Raw genomic sequence first — 11,844 nt, forward strand, 5'->3', positions numbered from 1 at the left:
AAAAAAATTTTGAACAATCACTAACTTTCTTAAATCACTAATTGTATTACAAAAGGCTATTATAACATGACAATAATACACACACATGTAACAAATTCTCTTTACTTTCTAAAATTTAAATTATATAAAATAATATGATATTTATAGTATATACACACATTCACACATATCACAATATATAGGACAATAATACACACACATATCCCTTTAAACTTTACTTATATCTTTTTATTGGATATGAATTTTGAAAATCTAACCATTAGATTATATAAGCTTACTATATTCTTCATGTTTGCAAAATTTCAAAAAGATCAAAGATTAATAACCATGCTAATAGTCAAATGTTTAAATTTCAAGTTTTTGTTTTCTAAAATTATACATAAAAAATAAGTTTATTGGTTGGATATTAAATAACATCTTATTTGAATAAAATTTGACATATATGTTAAAAGTATAAATAACATGCAATTCAACGACTAAATTTTAAAAATTCACATCTAATAAAAAGATAAGGAAAAATGTTTAGACACCCCCTAAACTTTCAAGTAGTGGCCATAACATCCTGAACTTTAATTTTGGCCAATTTACTCCTGGAACTTTAGACACTGCCAAATCAATACCTATGTTATTCTTCTGTTAATAAACTAATGGTAAAACTCAGGTGAGAGGCATGTGGGAATAAAAACCAAAACTGAACAGCTTGAACCATTGAGAGAGAGGGAGAAAGTTTGGGCTCTGTTTAGGGAGAGAGAGAGAGGGAGATGATCCAACCAGAAGTCCATAACCACCTCAGTATCCTCTCTCCAGTGCCGGAGTTCCGTAGTCATCTCACTGGCTGTTCACCACTGGCATACTTTCTCTTTCCCTTTTTTTGCTGCTTTCAGTTTTTCCAATTCTCCTTATGCAATTTCTTTTCATGGTTTGATAGCTAGTTGTGGTGGATTAGGTAGGCTTGGTTGTGTAGAATGCCCATAGTTGGTAGTTTTTCCAATTCACTGCTCTTAGTATGTAAAATGCAATGCTTTTTTAGCATGCTACATAGCTGTTTGATGAAATGCCTGAGAGGGATATGGCCATTAGAGGGGTTGGTTGTTCAGTAGGATTTTAGATGGGTTTGAAATTTCTTGATAATAATTCTAGTTTATTTTGATGCTAATAACTTAATCTTTTTGAGTATATTATATTGATGAATCCGTTGATGAGGATATGCTTTGGCACCATGAGCTAATTGGTGGGAGAACAAGCTGGGCTACTTTGGCACGTTTTCTCCTACACAGAATGATATCCATTGTTTACTTGCTACAAATTAAGGTAGTTCATCATGAGAGCTACTTCTTTAATACTAAAACAACACTACATATATTAGTAATAATAAAATAGACAAATGATATAATCAGTGGCAGTATGGTAATCATATTCCACGATTATCTCTAATGGGGTTTGGTTGATTGGTAGGATTTTAGATGAGTTTGTAATTTTTTGACAATAATTCAAGTTTATTTTGATTCATTTCTACTAACTTTAGTGGGTTAAAAACTTCATTTTGATTTTCAATGCTTGCAAAGAGGTGGTATTTTAGCACTTGGCTTTCAAACCTCAGTTAGTTAATGGTTATTGATGCTATAATATGTATACCAAATGATCATGTTAAGTTTTGCATTCAATTCCTCATGAAAATAAGGGAACCCTTTAGTATTTGGGATATTGTTTGTGTCACATAGAATGACTCTTTACAATTATTTGACTCTTAACTGACTATTTGCAATGAATTATGTTCTCTATATTGTTTATTTAATAAGTGACAAGAATATGGTCAAAACTAGTTTCTTTTTCTTTTCTATATTTTTGGGGGAATAAAACAGGTAAAAATCTCTAACTTTAAGAGAGATGGGGAAGTTAGTATTTTTTTTTTCTACTCTCTGTATTGTTCTTTCTTTCCATCTCTTTCTATTAATCTTCTTGTTGATTTTGTATTGCAGCCATGGGTAAATGTCTACTGTCATTTCCTACAGATTCATCTGATGAGGAAGGGAATTCAAGGCCTAGGTTCCATGAGTTTAACCAACACACTGGCATGAAGAATGTATAGCTAATAGATGGACTCAAATTTGTATCACATGTAGTCTTCAAGGAGGCACTAAAGGAGTGGTGTATTAGAGAAAATCATGATTAGGCAATAAGTGGAGAGTAAAAACTAGATGCAAAAATAATTCTAATAAAAAAAAGTGGTTGGAAGATAGATGCATCCCAAACACAAATGGGTGTTATTTTTTTGAAACAATTTACTATTTGTAAATGCTCATTGATATTTTAATTCATGGTAGTTGAGGAGAACATTTTACTCTTTGTAAACCTTTTGGTTTGATATTTCATCATTTAATGTATATCAAAGCAATCAAATAAAGTGACATTGTCAGTGTTAGCTGAGAATAATGAATTTATATAACCCATATATTGGTCTCTTCCTAATAAGATAAATTTTACTATTTTCTTGATAATTTTCTTTAGCTTTCTCAGTAATAAGGCCCTCGGAAATTTCTACTATTTTCTGAAAGGAGAGATTTTCTTTAAATTTTCACATTAGCACTTCAAGCTAGAAGCTTTTTCAAAACTCACTCATTAATAGAATTCCATTAATTTCATAAGTTGAACATTACATAATTGTGAACATTTTTATATTATATTAAATCTAATCTAAATAGATAGGTATATTACATCACAAACCCTGTTTTTAGGGCTCCTACATAGATAGTCACTGCAATGTATATATAGTAAGCTGTAACTAGAGTCCAGATTTACAAAAGCCACTGAAAACATCTCCTCCACGTTGATTGATTTTCTCCACATGACAAACGAGTTTGACATTTTGGTAAAATATATTGATATGTCCTCCAAGCCACTTAGGGGTCCTCTATGTGCATTTCAACTTTGTTCTTCTCCAATGGCGTACATTATGATCCTACACAACAAAAAAATTAAATAAACAAAAAAAAAATTTATTAGACTACGCACAACTTAGAAACCAAACACAAGTAAATGAAACCTAAAAGAAACAAACGAACCCCACCCAAAAAACCTGGTACTTTCACCACATGATTCAAAAAAGTATAAATTTGTGTCACATGTCATGAAAATTAATGGCTCTATTCTTAGCTTGTCAGATTAAGATGTAATCTACAGTTGATATTAGTTCATACTACTAAATCTAATCAAAACCATAATCATAAATTCATTATGTTTGGGTATTGTCGAATTTTTCCTTTACAAAACTAAGTTGCAATTAACAAGACTCCAATAATGTAAGCAAAGAAGTTCTAAAGAACAAAAATATATAATTGAATCAATGAAAATGATCAGCATATAGAAGAAATACATAATGAAATAATAGTTTTCTACATTTCATCAACCTCAACTGGATGAGTCATAAGCTCATAACATCAAATATTGGTTATTTGGTTACATACTTACACCACCAACAAACTCAAGGCCAGTTTAAAAAAATTATCCTTTTCTTCTTTTTCTCTGGTAATCAAACTAACAAAATCATCAATCACCTCGCTTGAACCATTTAGAAGAAGAAAATTTAAAAAACCAGTGTTACCTTTTGAACCACCAAATGTAATACAGCCACTGCTTTTTCAAATTTTCTTTCGCAAATCATTAAAAGAGTGACATGACATTATACTAGAGAACAATATCACCTCACTTGATATGTACAATAATTTTAAGTCCCAAATTTAATGTTTGTTTCATTTTTAATTTCCATTAGCTTATATGAAACAATCAAAGCTCACTTATTAATCATCTAACTACACTACATATACCGCATTCACTATAGAAGTGCCTAAAGTAAACAATTAATAATAGTAGCCCAGCTTGTTCTACACCACCAATTAGCTCGACAACCATATGATGCCAAAGTAAATTCCCATCAATGGATTCATCATCAATAATATACTCAAAGAGATTAAGTTAATTAGAAACCAATGCTCACAACCATCCAAAGTAAATTCCCATCAACATCATAATAATATACTCAAAGAGATTAAGTTATTAGAAATGCAAAATAAACTAGAATTATTATCAAGACAAACCCATCTAAAACCCTACCAAACAACCAACCTCTCTAATGGCCATATCCATCTTAGGCATTTCGTCAAACAGTAGCATTCTCAAAAAGCATTGCATTTTACATACAAAGAGCAGTGAATTGGAAAAACTACCCTTACAAATTTGTAAAAAAATGGTGAAACAGAAAGATATAATCCAAGGGATAATATAACAAAATCCATTATAACATCAAGGTAGCAATAGCAATAGCATCAAGGTAGAAATTACAGTGTTGTATATCCAAAAGAGCCAAACTCTTGGATTTTACGGCTACTTATGAGGAGGAAATTGATAGATGAGAATTAGGTTATTGCAAATATATAGTAATAAACTAATACCACCACATACTCTCACCACATACCCTTGGTGTGATAGTCACTCCACAAATATAAGTGCGGGGTTTAAGTCAGGAGAGAGTTTCATACACATTATTAAATTAGGCTACTATCTTGTATTTCTATCTCTAGATGAGCTATTTTGAATAATATCATCATCAAGAAATAGAATTGTTGAATCAATTGAACATAAGTTGGTAAAAATCCAAAAAGTTTCTTCTTGTTCATTGTCTTAAATTTCCTTTTCTTACAAGATTCTCCTGCCTCATACCTACCGTGAATTCCATACTCCTTTTAACCCAGGATCCCAACCCTCCTCTAGTCTTTGTTCCTTTTAAACATCAAGTGTTTACTAAAGCGAGTTGGGTTTTCCATATGCATATAACATCACAATTATTCACTAGTTCCCAGGCATGTTGGATGGTCAAGGTTGGTATTGATTAATGATTCTTGGGCAACACAAGTTTATGGTGCGTCTAGCTAGTGATTTATTCAACTAAGGAACAAGGACAATAAATACTAATAAAAACATTGTTAGCTACATTGGAGAGTAAAACTCACTATAATTTAACCACCAAGTAGAATTCAGCAAAAGAAAAAGAAAGCTCTAAGTAGAAAATTCTATTATCTACTCATTCGCTTGCCTAGCATGAAAATTTGTGTTAAAACCAACAAAATACAAGCAATTTTGTTTACATAACATTGGGATTTTTTTTAAATTAAAAAAAGGGGGAAAAACACAAAAGCAAACAATTTACACAAGGTCATATATGTTATCTGAGTGCCAATATTCCATTCTCAAAGGTACATGTAATTACTCAATTCAATGACAAGAACAAGTGTGACACTAGAACAGAAATTAACATGTACATGATGATCTGTTCATCTGAATCCTTTTTTTTTTAAGAGCAACAACCACCATTTGAAGGTGCTTGGTATTCCGGTTTCTGTTTAAAAATGTTTCTCTTCACTAGAGTAGATCCTTCTTCCAAGAGACTAGGAATCTCCATTATCTGTAATAAAAATCTCAAACGTTTAGCCAAAAAAAAAAAAAATGTAATCTAATCTCAAACTCATTAAAAGTGAGAACAGTAAATGAACTACAAAGGTAAATAATTAAAGCTTTTCACTCATTCTAGTTGCATGTGTTAGAGATATATTAGCCCATTAGTATAGGCCCAAGCCTAATTCTACTTTGTGTGCAAGTCAAGTCTCCTACTTGTACTAGAAGTCTATTAGTTTAGGGTTTAGTCTACTATATATACACATGTTATGATTCATTATAACACAGGATTTGTACTACACTCTAATATATTATTAATGTAACCCTTTAGGGTTTCCTCCGTGGATGTAAGCCGTTAGGCTGAACCACGTAACCCTCGTATGTTACTATATTTTATACTTTATGCTTTCGTTTCCGCATCTATACTAGCATATTCAACATGGTGTATCAATGCTAATATTTAACATGGTATCAGAGTCACCTTCCTGTGGCCATGTTTTTCTGTCTTTGCGGTATATTTAAGAGCAATCTTTGTCTTCCTCGGTGTTTTCTTCGCTGCGTTCATCTTATTTGGCTTCCTACTGCTGCCGTCAAAACTCTCCGGTATAGTCAAGCCACCGTTAGAAGTCGCATCAACACTGCAAGACCATTGTCTTCCTCAAATTACCGTCATAGAGCCAAACTTCATTCAAGGGATCTTCTCAACCTTATCAAATCTCAAGATTTCATCAAGTTTCCATCTTGAGTTTGAGAAGGGGTGTTAGAGATATATTAGCCCATTAGTATAGGCCCAAGCCTAATTCTACTTTGTGTGCAAGTTAAGTCTCCTACTTGTACTAGAAGTCTATTAGTTTAGGGTTTAGTCTACTATATATACACATGTTATGATTCATTATAACACAGGATTTGTACTACACTATAATATATTATTGATGTAACCCTTCAGGGTTTCCTCCGTGGATGTAGGCCGTTAGGCTGAACCACGTAACCCTCGTGTGTTATTGTGTTTTATACTTTATGCTTTCGCTTCCGCATCTATACTAGCATATTCAACATAGTGTATCAATGCTAATATTTAACAGCATGAAAATCATACTTTGGTCAATGTATGTTTGCTAACCAGTCAACTAAATAATTCAAATCCAAAACATTGATGCTACACAATAATGAGAATCATATTTTGTTTTCTGTTTCACAAACAACATAGTTTTTCTTGGATAAACTTTTCTTTGTTCCTATCATCGGATAAACCCCCTTTCTCTGCCTGACCCTTCCCCTCATAGTAAGGGGGAATATGCTATTCCAACTAAAGGCTAACAAGTCAAACTACTATAGCCTTTCTTTTAAAAATATATAGAGGGTTGGGGCTATTGTTTGTTGGCTGGTAGCATTACAACCATAGTTCTCTCTCTCTTTCTCTCATCATAGCTTGAAATAGATCTAACATAAAACCCACCATACACTTCACAATAAAATAAATATAGTGATTACATTGATAAACTGACTGCCTTTAATGGCATGAGTATCACCTTTAATGCAAGTTCTTCAAAGCATTGCTCCACATTTTCCCTGGTTTTAGCACTACATTCAAGAAATAAACATCCAAGCTCTTTAGCTAGTGTAATTCCCTCCTTTCTACTTACAACCCTTTCAGAATCCTGGAATTACACATAAATCAAATGTTATAACTGAGATAATAGATTGAGAGCTTTCTACTAGAAAATTTAGTTTATGACATAGCATCAATTGTTCTTTTCAATAAGATTAACAACATATTTGATAATCATTAGGAAATCTATTTTGAACAAAAAAAAAAAAAAAAAAAAAAAAGACTGTTAAGAAACAAGTCATATAGGAAAATGATGAAGCTACAACTACCAGAAGGAAAAAGGAGTGAAAAGGAAAAATAGCACTAAATCGATATGCAGACTCACTCTCTCAGAGATAAAACCTGCAACTTACCGCATACTTTTACAGTACACTAAAAACTGAAGTTCACTCTAGCCTTCGATTTAGACATGATAATCATAGCATGTTAATATGACAATTCATTTTTAGGCAATTAAAGTACACACACTGTGCAATGTGAACCATCATATTGGCTTTGCTCTCTAGCATGCTAATTGTACATGGAATAACTAGGAGTTACAAGGCAGTCCCAACTCATTAGCAATAACTCTGTGCATCATAGACAATGTTATCTCAACGATAGAGCTCAAGAACAAATATATACCAGTCAGTGACTTAGCTATATTGAATGTATTAAATGAAAGCATTACAACTATAAACTTAGATTTTCAATACAATGTAGCAACTAATCAGCTCTACACTTTGCTAGCAAAATTTTGTTTTCCTACAAGTACCAAGCATTTGGAGAAAACTTGTAAAGTATATGATTGTTAAATTACAGATTGTCTCAAAAGTTTAGGCTATTGGAATATGGCAAATTAATCACTTAACCAAATGCTTCTAAAGCACCACACCACCACCCCCCCCCCCCTCATGAGTGGGCTCAAACTCCATTGTAATAGGTGAGGTCCAATAAGTGGGATTTTAAATTGGGAGGTAGAGTGGAGGAGATAGAGATCAAACTCAAAACCACCTACTCTGATACCATGTTAAAGTACAAATTGTCCCAAAAGTTTAATCATCTTTGACAGGCTGTCTCAAAAAATGCAGATCATACCAGTCAAATGCGTCAGACTTTTTGTTCCATCTTTTTTCTCACAGATTTGCTTACAGAAATTTAGAAAGAGCATGAAGCTAAGTTTCTGTCAACTTATAGCAAAATGTAAAAGATGTGGAGAATATAAAACTTACAATATCAACTTTATTTCCAACAAGCATCTTGACGCAGTGCTGATTAGTTGAGTAGAGTTCTACTTCTTTAGCCCATACATCAGATAAGTTTGTAAAGGTGTCCCTCCGAGTAACATCATAAACTAAAACACAAGAAAAGAAATTGGTAATAACTGTTAACTAAAACCTTGGGAACATAACATTAAAAAAGGTGATGAACAAAGTCAACAATTCAACAGCAAATAGCCTATTAAAGTTACAATTGAATATACTATTTATAATACCAATTAGCCGTGTTATTTTCAAGCAGGTGACCTATGTGCAGAGGCCTATGTATTTGTGCCATAGATGAAATTTGAGTAGAAAATTAAAGAAAATGTTTCTCAAGGCCTCCATGATGCATATGCTAGAAAAGTTTGTCTTAAATAAGAATATAAAAAGTATGGTAAGGTCACAAACAAGGCAGTTGTGCAAAAGACAAGAAAGGAGGAGGGGATCTTTTCAAAGCTTGCCTACACCGCTTAGATTAAGACTTAAAAAAAAAGTTTATCCAATAATAAAGCCAATGCATTGTTTAATGTTGTTACTAGCACATATAGAAGCAAAAAGCCATTATGAACAGACAAGCGCTTATAACAATGTCATGTTATATACCTGCCTCTCATCTCTCTATTTACAGGCATAATATTATCCATGGTCACCAACAGAACTAACAAAATTCTTGCCAGCTATATTAACTTTATAAAAGCCACAACTCATATGAAAATTGTTTATCTTTCAACAGGTTCTGACATTATCCTTTTCAGAATTCTGCCTCCCTTTATACTTATGGTCTAATATTCTTAAAGCTACAGAATTTGTCTTTGTTTGAGCATGGCCAGATCATTTCATTATAAACTCCTCTTTCTTACAACATATTGTGTACTACATTTCCTGCCAATCCATAAAAATTGGAAAATGCTATAGCTACTACAAAAAGCTCACAAAATGATGTAGCAATAATATGATTGGTGCCACCTAAATAATATAATAAATGAACGTTTGGATCACTTTTCTGTGATTGATGACATGTCATTTTGTAGGGGTTATGAAGTAAAATTTGTAGAATTTAGCATCACTCTTAAAAATCCCATCTTCCGATTCTTCCAGTCACCTACCTAAAGATTCTTTTTACACCTACGAAAAGACAAACAAAGCATTTGTTCCCTGACTGGTGCAATAGAAAATAGGACATTGAAAAAAAGTTGCAAATTATGTTGTTTTGGTGATTCTTTTAGTTGTTATATGGATCTTTGGCATCAGTCAAACTTAGATAATAGATGTGAAAAAGATCAATGATATCTGTGGAGTTGTAAGGCATTAGTTTGATGAATCAAACAGATTGGAGAATGACAGACACAAAATATTGCTTTGAAAACCAGTAGTATTAAAGAAATGTTAATCACTTTTCTATAAAATGTATGCCCTGCTTTTCCCAGGGAAAAAAATAAACTCCACTGGCAAGTTAACCCTAGATAGTGCAATGATAAGTGATGTGTACTGTGTACTTACAGACAAGATTAATGTATACCATACTAGCAGGCATCCTTCATCTTCATAGTCAACCTGACAAAATCCCTTTTATTTTTATTTTAATATAAACCATAACAGCACAAATAAGAGGAATACGTAGCAAGGGTACTAAAACACTGACTAATTACAAGTTGAAACCAAAACAACGTCTTTCATAATTAAGAAACTAGATATTTCTATGCATGCTTTGAAGAGTGATATAAATATATATTGTTGGTAGCATATACCTAGAATAATCCCTTGGGCACCTCTGTAAGAAGAGCTAGTTAATGTTCTGAACCTCTCCTGTCCAGCTGCAAAAGACATCACATTTTGCAAAGTCAATCATAATTCATTTACATAGTGAAACAATTTCTCAGCAGATAGTTTGTGATATAAGTTACAGACACAAGATGAAATGACAAAAGAGCACATGATATATTTTATCCAAGAAACCTAGAATCGGTGCACAATTAATACATTCGCCTTTTAATGATATAATACAAATGAAAATTGTACAGAGAAGCGTGAAGAGCAAACTGAAAATAAAGGTTACTCAACTTGTTACTGTATATTGATCTTTGTTTTTGAGCTTCAGAACTCAAAAAACTGCTGCTAGAAAATATTTATCGAAACATTACAAGGTTACCAGTTCCACTAAATGCACCAACGACATGTTTTAAATTTTAACATGGAAAAATGGGGAATAGAAGACTCTTGTATCAAAAGTACAGATAATAACACTCCAGATTTAGAATGAATAATACAATTCTCCAATAAAGGAGTCATATCAAATGGAAAGAACCAGTCCTTGGTGAACTTAGTTCAACGAAGAAATTTTCTTGATTTTGGTTTCTTATTTGATGAATTCTTCTCCTGCAACTTAAGATCCCCAAAAACATGGTGATGTTGTAGCAAATGTACAAAACAGTAAGGGAAAAAAACTAAGGAAAGTTGAAAATCTTTTGATAGTGTAGTTAAGCTTTCAGGTTTCCTTACATATAGACAGATAGGATCTATATTTCAAGTTGGAAGCAACGAAAAGTGACAGAATGGACCATTGCCACAGCTTACCAGTGTCCCAAATTGTGAGATTCAATTTCTTCCCACCGACTGTGAGCAGCTTGATTTTAAAATCCACACCTACACATGATTAGAAGTTTTATATATGTATCACATGTGCTACTTAACACATCAAAGTGATTGAAATACTTGCACTGATTGATCCAAATTAAAGATAAGAACCGTGAATGATAAGTGATATATAGTATCTATTATGTAGACAGTATCTTGTAATAACTTATTTGTATCTCAACTGATTGATTGGCACCTCTCGGTATTTCCAACGAAGATATCTAGCAAATCCCCCACCCCCATAATCGTGTTATAGAAATGCATATACAAACATTTTTATAGGTTTCCACAATTGAAATCCACAAAGTCAAGAAATTTTATGAACTCGGTGCCAGTTGAGTCTCAAATATTCAAATGTGGGGCGACTTAGGTAGACACTCTAGTGACCCATATTGCATATACATATACTTGAACTCCCATATTGCTACCCATATACTTGAATGAAATCTCAGACCCTTTATATACCATGTGATGTAGCCACAAAGGCCCATTTAAATACCTACTTAGCCCAACTTGGAGCTCAAATAGAGATGGCCCAAATTTTGAGAAAAAGATACCCTACGCACCTCCCAAATCAGGACTGCAGCCTATCTATTGGTACATGGGTGGCCGAATAGCCCTTAATATGCATTGGTTAAAACATACATATTTCTACACTCAGAAATCCCATTGTAGAAATACTTATTGGTACCCAAACACTATATGCTTCAGCCTTCACATCTCTCCCTTTTTTCCCCTTTATCAATATCAACTATCAAGAGTTTCTGCCACTAAGTTGACACATTATAATTGGTGTGTAATAAAAGTGATATCAATCATGGTTCTCAATGAAAATAATATTTCATTAATCACAAATTTCCTTCTTTAAAATTGTGAAAAAAAAAATTGAAAGCTTGTTCTAATTATACCCTT

At 32.7% G+C, this 11,844-nt stretch overlaps 1 protein-coding gene and 1 long non-coding RNA gene across 2 annotated transcripts; one reads left to right on the plus strand and one right to left on the minus strand.

Moving 5' to 3' along the window:
* Positions 1 to 856: 856 nt before the first annotated feature.
* LOC115987121 lies at positions 857 to 2,404 on the plus strand. The gene is made up of 2 exons (XR_004090974.1): positions 857 to 1,311; positions 1,980 to 2,404. It is a non-coding gene; the product is annotated as an uncharacterized LOC115987121 (long non-coding RNA).
* Positions 2,405 to 5,183: 2,779 nt separating this feature from the next.
* On the minus strand, positions 5,184 to 11,602 carry LOC115985887 (ras-related protein RABC2a-like). The gene is made up of 6 exons (XM_031108779.1): positions 11,578 to 11,602; positions 10,873 to 10,941; positions 10,047 to 10,112; positions 8,269 to 8,390; positions 6,978 to 7,106; positions 5,184 to 5,458 (listed from the first exon to the last, which is right to left on the minus strand). The coding sequence occupies exons 1-6, from the start codon at positions 11,600 to 11,602 to the stop codon at positions 5,348 to 5,350; spliced, it is 522 nt and encodes a 173-aa protein (XP_030964639.1). The 3' UTR covers positions 5,184 to 5,347.
* Positions 11,603 to 11,844: the final 242 nt, after the last annotated feature.

Source organism: Quercus lobata, chromosome 4 (genome assembly GCF_001633185.2).
Source record: "Quercus lobata isolate SW786 chromosome 4, ValleyOak3.0 Primary Assembly, whole genome shotgun sequence".
NCBI classification, from domain to species: domain Eukaryota; kingdom Viridiplantae; phylum Streptophyta; class Magnoliopsida; order Fagales; family Fagaceae; genus Quercus; species Quercus lobata.